Source organism: Hippopotamus amphibius, chromosome 1 (genome assembly GCF_030028045.1).
Source record: "Hippopotamus amphibius kiboko isolate mHipAmp2 chromosome 1, mHipAmp2.hap2, whole genome shotgun sequence".
Lineage (NCBI taxonomy): Eukaryota > Metazoa > Chordata > Mammalia > Artiodactyla > Hippopotamidae > Hippopotamus > Hippopotamus amphibius.
Window position 1 is genome coordinate 154,193,360 of NC_080186.1, and position 9,204 is coordinate 154,202,563.

At 39.8% G+C, this 9,204-nt stretch overlaps 1 protein-coding gene across 1 annotated transcript; it reads right to left on the reverse strand.

The window, feature by feature from the left end:
• Positions 1-1,318: 1,318 nt before the first annotated feature.
• On the reverse strand, positions 1,319-6,237 carry SPINK14 (serine peptidase inhibitor Kazal type 14 (putative)). Its single transcript, XM_057718797.1, has 4 exons — positions 6,164-6,237; positions 4,632-4,638; positions 2,319-2,455; positions 1,319-1,364 (listed from the first exon to the last, which is right to left on the reverse strand). The coding sequence occupies exons 1-4, from the start codon at positions 6,235-6,237 to the stop codon at positions 1,319-1,321; spliced, it is 264 nt and encodes an 87-aa protein (XP_057574780.1).
• Positions 6,238-9,204: the final 2,967 nt, after the last annotated feature.

Genomic DNA, 9,204 nt, shown 5'->3' on the forward strand with positions numbered 1-9,204 from the left:
ACTAGAATTAGCAGATAAAGCCATAAAAATAGTTATTGTAACTGTATTCCAGATGTTAAAAAGAAGTTAGAAACAAGGAAGACATAAATCAGACTTGTAGAGATGAAAGTTAAAATGTTTGAGATGAAAAAGCTACTGAATGGTGTTAATTGAAGATTGATTACTGCAGAAGAAAAGGTTTGTGAACATGAAGTCTAAGCAATAGTGTTGGAAAGCAGTCCTCCCTGGAGTTCTTGGTGTTCCTGCATCGCCCAGGACTCAGAGCAGTGGACACTGACACACGATAAAGATAGAGACTATCTCATTTTCCCCAGAGCTATTTGCTTTTCATATTCTAAAGATGATAGACCCAAGGTGATTTTTCCCTTTTTATTGGAGCCATGTGTCCCCCATGTAATCAGCATGGTAGTTAAGGTCAAAGAGCCAACAGAACATATAAACAATCTGACAACAGTCTTACAGGATATTCAGAGTCAAAAGAGATACTCTTTCTCAGGCCAGTAGGGCGTAAGCTGCTGAGGGAAAGAGAGCATGTTAGTGTATATTAGTCTTCTTTCCATGTAATGTGTGTGTGTGCGTGTGTGAGAGAGAGAGAAACAGAGAGAGAGAGAGAGAGAATATAACCCAAAGAAGAACATGTCTCTATATGTTTCAGAGGTTAAAATGTGTCAAGAGAACTTAAGAAAAAGACCAATGATCAGTGAGACATTCATGGATACCATTGATGTAGACCTCTTCTATGGAGAAAAGGGGGGCTGGTGAAAATGTAGAGCCCTGCTAATCCAAGCCAGTTGGGCATAAATGCCTCTGCTTCAAGGCTGAGTCTGAAAGTGAGATTGTTTAACATGGACAGTAGGCAACAGGCATGGCCAGGCAGAGCACAACACTCCATATTTCCTATTAGTTGGGTTTTTTTTAATTCCAAAGGACTATGGAAGAAATTTTTGTTGTATTCCTTGGAAGACAACCAGGAGCCTTTACGTATTGATAGATTACTCCATAGTTTACAGTATCAGAGACCTGATTAAGCCCCATGTTTGTCTTTGACCTTTGGCTCAAATTTTCATTTTGTTCTTCTGAGGCTTGAGACACAGATTTGAGACCCATGTCAAATGAGACTTTCAGAGAAGTTTATTTATTAGGGAAAATATGGAAGGCAGTGAATCAGTGAGGGGGCAGGTCTAAAGAAGGACTCTAGCTATCTGATACAAGCTCTCTGTCACTAAGAACACATGCAAGGAGGGGTGAGTCACAAGAGAAGGATTTTCTCAATGGAAAGGAAAAAGAAAAAGGTTCTTTCATGTCTGAGTTCACTCAGCTAGCATTTTCCATCACATAGAAATACAATTTTTCCCCGAGATTTCCTAAAGGAAACATCAGAGTAAATATTTCATTAACAGAATGTCAGAGCTACAAAAATACTTGTAAAATTATCTATCACCCCTATTTTATATTTTAGGAAACTAAGAGCATAAAGGGTATTGACTACAGACAAAAGCCAGGTTATTGGATTTCCTACCCTGTTATCTTCCATGATTCTAAGATGCCACTGAAGATACTATGACCTATACTATAATCTCTTTGAAAATAAGTTATTTAATCAGGCCTCAGCTTGTGATATATGAGGCATATCAGTCCTTATCTTATTCTGTCAATACTCTTACACTTTGGCTGAATTTCTCATTAGTGGAGATGGCCTGGTTTTTACACATTCCTGTCTCATTGCTCTTTGTGAAAATTACAAAATGCTCATTGGGTGGAGGGCTCCAGTCTGATGCCATGGCAAGAGTTTTTCTCCCTGTGAACTGCACTGTCTCATACAGAGATCAACCCTGAAGCCACAGTTTTGTGACACTCAGTGTCTAATCACCAATAATCATGACACATAAATCTAAAAATTAAACTAGCCAGAGGACCCTAACTTTATAGTCATCTTATCCTAGCTCAGAGTTTCAGACACATATGAGGTTGAAGATACCTGAGCGAAGGCAAAACTACAGTTTGTTTTAAAATCAAAGAATTTCAAGGACTCAAAGGGATATTTAAAGCTTCAAGTGAAAAAAATCTATGAATTGGCATACGGGAATGCAAGGGCTGAGAGAAGAAAGGGCCAGACAAACACTACTGAGTATAGCAAGTCTGCTTTCTACTCCTATGGGCTTTGTATTACCCCATGTTCTCCTGTGTGGGGACAGATTTATTGTCTGAGCAAACTGGAGCAAATTCCTAGCTTCAAGGCTGTTGTACTTGGTAGAAGAGGTAATCACTTTGGACTAAGTTTTTTCATTGTTCTTTTCTTTTCTCCCAATAGTACTCACATGCTCTCAACACACAAGATGCAGGGGTTGTCATAGGTTACCAAATTGCTGCCACAGATGTGTTGATAAGCTCCAGGGCAGGGGTTCACTATTCCTTTGAACCAACTCAAGTCTACTTTCTTATATGGACATTTAACCTGAAATTGAGTTGAAAAGAATGAAATGATTAGAACCACACTCAGACACCTCTGGACTTTACTAGGAAAATCTAAACATAGGCTCATATCCCAATCTGACAGAAGCTCTCTAGCTTCCCCCTCCACAAAGCGAGGGAACCAGAACCTGTGTATGTCCTTCAGCTAACAATGAGATGCCCTATTGTCAGGACCTCTTGACAGGAACGGAGAAAGGAGACCTGCTGTGCTGTAGTGGGAAAAGGAAGAGTGCGTCAATAGGACAGATGTGGGAAATTTGGCTTCTCTCTCAGTCTCCTTTATTCCCAAACTGTTTAGTCTTACAGATCTTCTGTGACAACTCTGCTAAGGAGACTGAAGCCCCATAATTGGAAAAGATGTTTCACTGAAATCTGTATGCCTTGCCTTAAAATATTTATCACATCTTATTTACTAAAAAAATCTCCAAGCTAACTCTTACCTTGAAGGTGTGAAACATGAGATCATTTAGAATAACTCCCTGATTTTGTAGGGAAAACTGAAAACAAAGGAAGGGGCATGTCTCAGTGGGACCAGAACCCACTTCTGTTTGCAATGTTGGTATTAGTGATGGCTTGAAAGCAGTGACTCTGGGATGATTGAGCTTGAGGACGGTAGTCTCAGGGCTCTATGATTATCATAAGATAGGTAGATAAAGTACCTCTCATACAAGGTAGGAAAGAGTTTGGGCTGCATATTTAGAGAAAAAGGGATCATATTTGAGCTTAGAAACTCGTCTCCCTTCTTCCCTTACCCAACAGCACTACCATGGCCAGGCCACCACCATCTGCCTCCTGTATGTCTGTTACCCAACTAATCCCTCCACTTCCCCCATTCCTATGGCCTCTAATTTCCATAATGTAAATGTCCGTTGAATCATTTTATTGCTGTGATTAAGCTCCTTTAATTGCATTTCACTGCACATAAAAAGTTTCTTCTTAGTATGGGCTAAAAGACCCTATGTGATCTGTACTCTTCTGACTTTTCCAACCTTGACTTATACCACCTTGCTTTTTGCCATTTTCCATTTTGGGTTTTTGTTTTTTTTTTTACCCTCTGCTTCAAACACTTCATAGTCCCTCCATCTCAGAGTCTTATAGTTTCTCACGACCACCCCATCAAATGTATTCTCTTTTTCTTGAACCTAAACTCATTCTACCTTTAGAGCTCAGGTTATGACCTACTTTCCCAGAGATATTTCTCAAAATACAATCCCAACTTTCCATTCTTTTTTTTAATACCTCTTATCAGTGTGTAATAAAGCATTTGTATAATTATTTGACTAATTCCACACCCCAAAGAATTATAAGCCCATAAGGGTAAGGTCTGTGTCTGATTAGACTAACCTTTGTGTGTCTAGCACATATATTGGCACTTAGTCATTGCTCTATAAATATGCACAAAATGAATGAGATAAAATAGTTCAAACTGAATGAATATAATCAGATAATAGCAAGAATAGTTAGTATCATCTGTAAATATAGCTTTTTTTCTCTTTAGAGTAGGATGTACATTCATCAAGTGAGTAGACTGTGTATTCATCTGCTGTGTAACCATAACATCTGCTATGCCCTCTCCCTCCCTCTCTGTGTTGCAGTCACACAGGTCTTTAATCAGTGACTCCAGTAGGTAAATCTTCCTCACTGCTCTCCACCTGGGTGGCTCCTTTTCGCCCTTCACGTCTCAGATATCCCCATGCCCAAGAAGCCTTCACTGATCACATTGTTGACAGTAGTATCTCTACTTTCAATAGATATTCTCTATTGTACCATCCTATTTCTTTTATTTATAGAATTTACTGCAAATAACAGTCACACTCTTCCTTTTTTCTGGCTGTTTGTAAGCTTCATGAGAAAAATAAGTAAGAATGAGTAAGTTTATTTTTGTTTATAAATTGATGGGCAAGTGGGGGACTATGCTTGCAGGCAACCTTCTGAAGAGGAAGACTCTAGGACTGAACACTGTGAGACTAGAGTATAAATCCTGGACAAATTCTACAGATTCTTTTGCTGGAGCTATAGCCTCTGACAGGTTCTACACTCTGATCTGTGGGTCCCTTGAAGGCCAAGCTGCCCTCAAAACATGTTTCTCACCAGTCAGCTCATGAATGTGCTTTGTTAAGAAGTAAAATTTAAAATTTACTAATGAGACAAAAGCTTACAGTGCTCCTAAAGTGAAGGAGTACAGTGACACAAATCCACATCAAAAAAACCAAGACAAGCTTTCATTTCACCGTTCCCCCATTTATTAAACATTTATTTTACCTCATAATATATTCAGTTCTCAGAGGTATAGCTGAAAATGAAAAAGGTGTCTCTGTCACTTTGCCTTCATACAAGTTGGAAACAGAATTTGAGGCTCTGTCCAGAGGTTTCCTGTTCCTTACACTTCCTCAGTCTATATCTCAGAGTTGGCGTTTGCCACTCACAGCTCCTGTAGGCATTCTCTGGGCAGTTAGGCGCGTTCTCTCCACCAAACTGGGAGCCCCTCCAGAGCAGAAACCATGTTATGCCCAAGTCTATGGGCATATAAGAACCTGCCCTGCCCCCTGGCAACCGCCAGTGTCCGTAAACATGTTTCAGGTATTGCTGAGGGTTCTGTGGTGTGGTGTACCTATGACCAAATCTCAGCTTGGGTCCCAGTTTGGATTACTCTCCTCTGGGCTCATATACCTACAGTGTACCTGCCTCATTCATGTGCCTGAAACTTGAAGAACATCACTTGCCTCAGTAAGGTTCTAAAATAGTAATTCCAAAGAAAACTCAGCGTCTTGTTCCTACGAAATTTAGAGGAAAATTACCTTCATGTTTCCATGTGGTGGCCATCAGCGTGGAGGGCCTAAAACTATAGCAAATGAAAATAGTTACAGAATCTAGTATCTGGTAAGTCATAGCTTAATTTGTTGACAGAACAAGAGTTCTAATGCAGTACCAAGAAAGGTTGCAGTAATTGAAAACATTATTTCCTTTATACATATATTCATTCATTTTTTAAAAATGTGGGATAACTCTTTTACTCCTGGTAGATAATCAGCAGAAGACTATATAAATGCATCACTGCCAGCCCAGTGTACCAAATAATTTTTTGATTAACAGTAATTAGCCTAGGTTTGAGAGGATTCAGAGTTGACAGCCAATATATGAAAGAAATTAAGACATGCTAGAACTTTAAAGAGATCTTTTAACCCAATCCCCATATCTTATGAAATGCCCAAGAATTCATGGCAGGTATGGAAGAAAGCCCAGCTCTTCAGTCTTTGAAGCTAGGTCACCCTACGCGACTTCTCTGAAAAAGAACACAGAAGATAATGACCGATCAAATATATGGCAAAGCATTTTCAGAAGTTCTGAATTTTTGTGATACACTGTGGTGGAGGCATATTGCCAGTCACTTTCACACGTCACCTCACCCACCCACCCACGCCCCTGGTCCCCATCAGTTAGGTCTCATAGTCTGCATTAATAGATGGGAAAACTAAGGCCCCTGCCCACTGGCCCAGAGCCTTTTTTATTTTTATTTTTTTGATCACACTCCATTGTCTCTATCTCTATAGATACGGATACATGAGTATAGTAAAATGACACACTTAAATAAAAATATGTATAAATAAGAATTTCAAAGCATTCTCTTTCAGATTATAACATCAGAGCCTACCAATAAGCCTTACATCCCGGCCCAAAACAGCTATGTTACTCATCAAAAGGTAATGCCAAGTGTATCAGGGTAAAGAATAGAAGGGAGCAGAGTACTGGGAAGGATTTGGCCATTTTTCCTCCTGGCGTGTCCTTAGAATGATGCCCTGAGATATTGCTTCAGGATGTTGCCTTTTGATACAGTCACCAAAGAAGGGGTAATCAGGATATTAAGACCACTTCTGAAGTGAATTTTCATCCCCAGTTTACCTATTGTATGCTCCTTCCCCAAGAACAAATGCTCAGGAAAAGTTAAACTTTGTTTAGTTATAAGTAAACGTATAGGTCTCAGTGATAGACCTGTGACTACTTAGAAGTAAATCAGAGGTTACTGTTTGGGAATAATTGTATTATTTTAGCATGGAGGTATTTTAAATGTCTTGAAAAGGCACCTTACCTGACGATTCTCTCAAATTTTTTTTTGTTTGAGAGGAAACGAAGAAAATGATGAGGCCGCTGGAGGCCTCTAGACAGCAAGAGCTTCTCAATAGAGGAAGCAGGTCTGTATTAGGTCATGAAACAGAGATTTCCTCTTGGGATTAAGACAAAGATTTCTAACACTTCAGGCCTACTTGGCTGTGCTAAGAATCTTCTGGCTTGGAAAGCTAAACTCTCTTGGAGCATTCTGGGAGAGTGCATATGGAGAAAAAAAGAAATATTCCATCTCTCGGGAGTTCCAAAGCTATTTTCTTTCAAACACGGAAAGGAAGAATTCAGTGAGCAAATCTTCCCTTGGGATTGCCTTTCCTTGTAGCAGCCTTTCCAACCCTAGAGAATGGTATATGGAGGTTCCAGGGCTTAACCAAGGACCGCATTGAACTCTCCCTGTCTTCCTGATCCTGCAAAAGTGACCTGGTCCTCCCTATGTCCTAGAGGCCTTTATCTCTGCTCTGTAGCATATATTGATAGGTAATTTACGTGAACTCTTTGCCTTTATGCTATGGTGTGATATTTGCTATCTGAGACACTGAAATGTCTCCAGAGTACTCCACTCTCCAGGGTGTCTGGAGGCTCCTGGCACAATGTCCAGAACTGCCTACTTGGCCGCTCCTGAGTCAGTTTATGACTCCATGTTTTTGCTAAATACACCCCCATCTCTTCCTGACATCTTCCCTGGATTCCTTCAGGGATGGAGCTTCAACAGTGGAAGGTCCAGCTCCACTAGAAGACAATGCCAGATGCCCACTCTCCCTTTGTCTACCCAGGCTGACTCACCTCAGAAAGGAAGTGAGATGTAATGTGCTTCTTTGTGGCTGGTGCCTCTCCTTTAAGGAGCATGTGTTAGAGCCTCAAGAGTGGGTAGAACAGCTGCGTAGGAGAGAGAAGGCACTGATGCATTGTGTGCTGTGCTCAGCAGGCCTTGGGAGGCCAAACATTTAGGATGAGTCAAAGGCAAGCTCAGCAGGAGGTGTTGGGGAAGGGAGCACAGAGATGCCTACAAGACTTGGGGGATGGGAACAGATCGCTGGCCAGGGCAGCCCTGGGCGGGCAATCCAAAGAGGCAGTAGCAGAAGAAACATACCGCAGTAGGAAAGAGCATAGTAGGAAAAGTATAGAATGTTCCACAACAATAATTAGTGCCTTTGGCCGGAATGAAAAACGTGGAAACAGCTGAGGAGGAGAGGACGTTGCAATGACAGATGAGGTCCGTGGATGCCATTTGCAGTGGGTCCAGCCTTGTCCTGTAGCAGTGCAGACCTTTGCAATTTTGTGACAGGGAAGATACCTTAACATAGCTGGGTTTCCTCCTAATTTCTGGACTTCCTGCCTCTATATTACGTTTTGTAAAGAAAAATTCTTCTTATATCAAGGAAATACAAGTTTAGTCTAGAAAATTCAAAAAGTAGAAGTATTAGAAAAGAAATAAAAAGACAAGAAACCTCAAAACCCATAGACAACTGTGAAACATATACTGTATTGAATTACATCATTTCAGTTTTTTTAAATATATATATGGATACACAGAGATGAACATGTATACATGTTCTTGTCATATTTAATCAAATTTTTATAGTATATATTGTTTTCTGTTTTTTTGACTTGGAAATGTACTGTGACATTTTCTTGATCTTTAAATATAGTCATATAGAGCATAAATTTAGATGCCTAGTGTCATATTCCATCACATATATGGGGTTTTATTATATCAATATTCTTCCATAGTTGCTCAGTTAGGTTGATTTCAATTTCATTTATTCTTAACAATACTAGAATGAACAAATCTTTATTTACCTCAGTTAATTTGTCTCATAACTTCATTTCAATAAAAGCCTAAAAACAAACCTGCTGGAAACTTCCAGAAAGGACCTGGGTCACCTAGAATATGAAAGAAGTGGTTTTCATCCAACCTGTAGGCTCTGTACTTGTAATTCTAATATGGAACAATCTGAAAATACCCTGTCATCTTCCTAAGTAAATCAGTCATCTCCCAGTTCAGAGAGGTAGAGGCACTCCATTGTTTAGAAAGGATTCTGGACATAAAACCAAGAGATCAAGTTACAATATTTTTGTCAACTTTAAAAGTAATTTCTCCTCTCTGGATGGTATTTTCCCATTTGCACAATGGGGTAATCAAACCTTCCTTAAGGAACTCTTTGGAGGTTTAAGTGAGTAACATTTAAACAGCTTGGAAAACTGCCTGCCTCAGCGACTGATATGGGCTCAGAGCCACAGATTCATTGCATTGTATGAGTATTCAAAGGTAATAATGAGCGAGAAATTACTTCCCACCCGATAATGAATAATTTACATTTTTTTTTCAACTTTGCTTTGTCACAAATTTTGTTATTAGTAGGGCATCACTGGTTAAATGAGTTCCTGTAGGCTTTCCATTGTCTGCGATTCTGGTTTGTCATGAGTTGTATGGGTGCTGGAAATATAGCAGCGAGAAAGAATGGCATCTTCTTTACCCTAATGGAGCTTATACCTTGGCAGGAGAATATCATTAAACAAACAATTACTCATGGAAAGCAGACTTGAGGAAGCAAATTTTAACATTCGTGTTTCCTGAATCTTATGACATTCCAGCATTAATCATGGCCC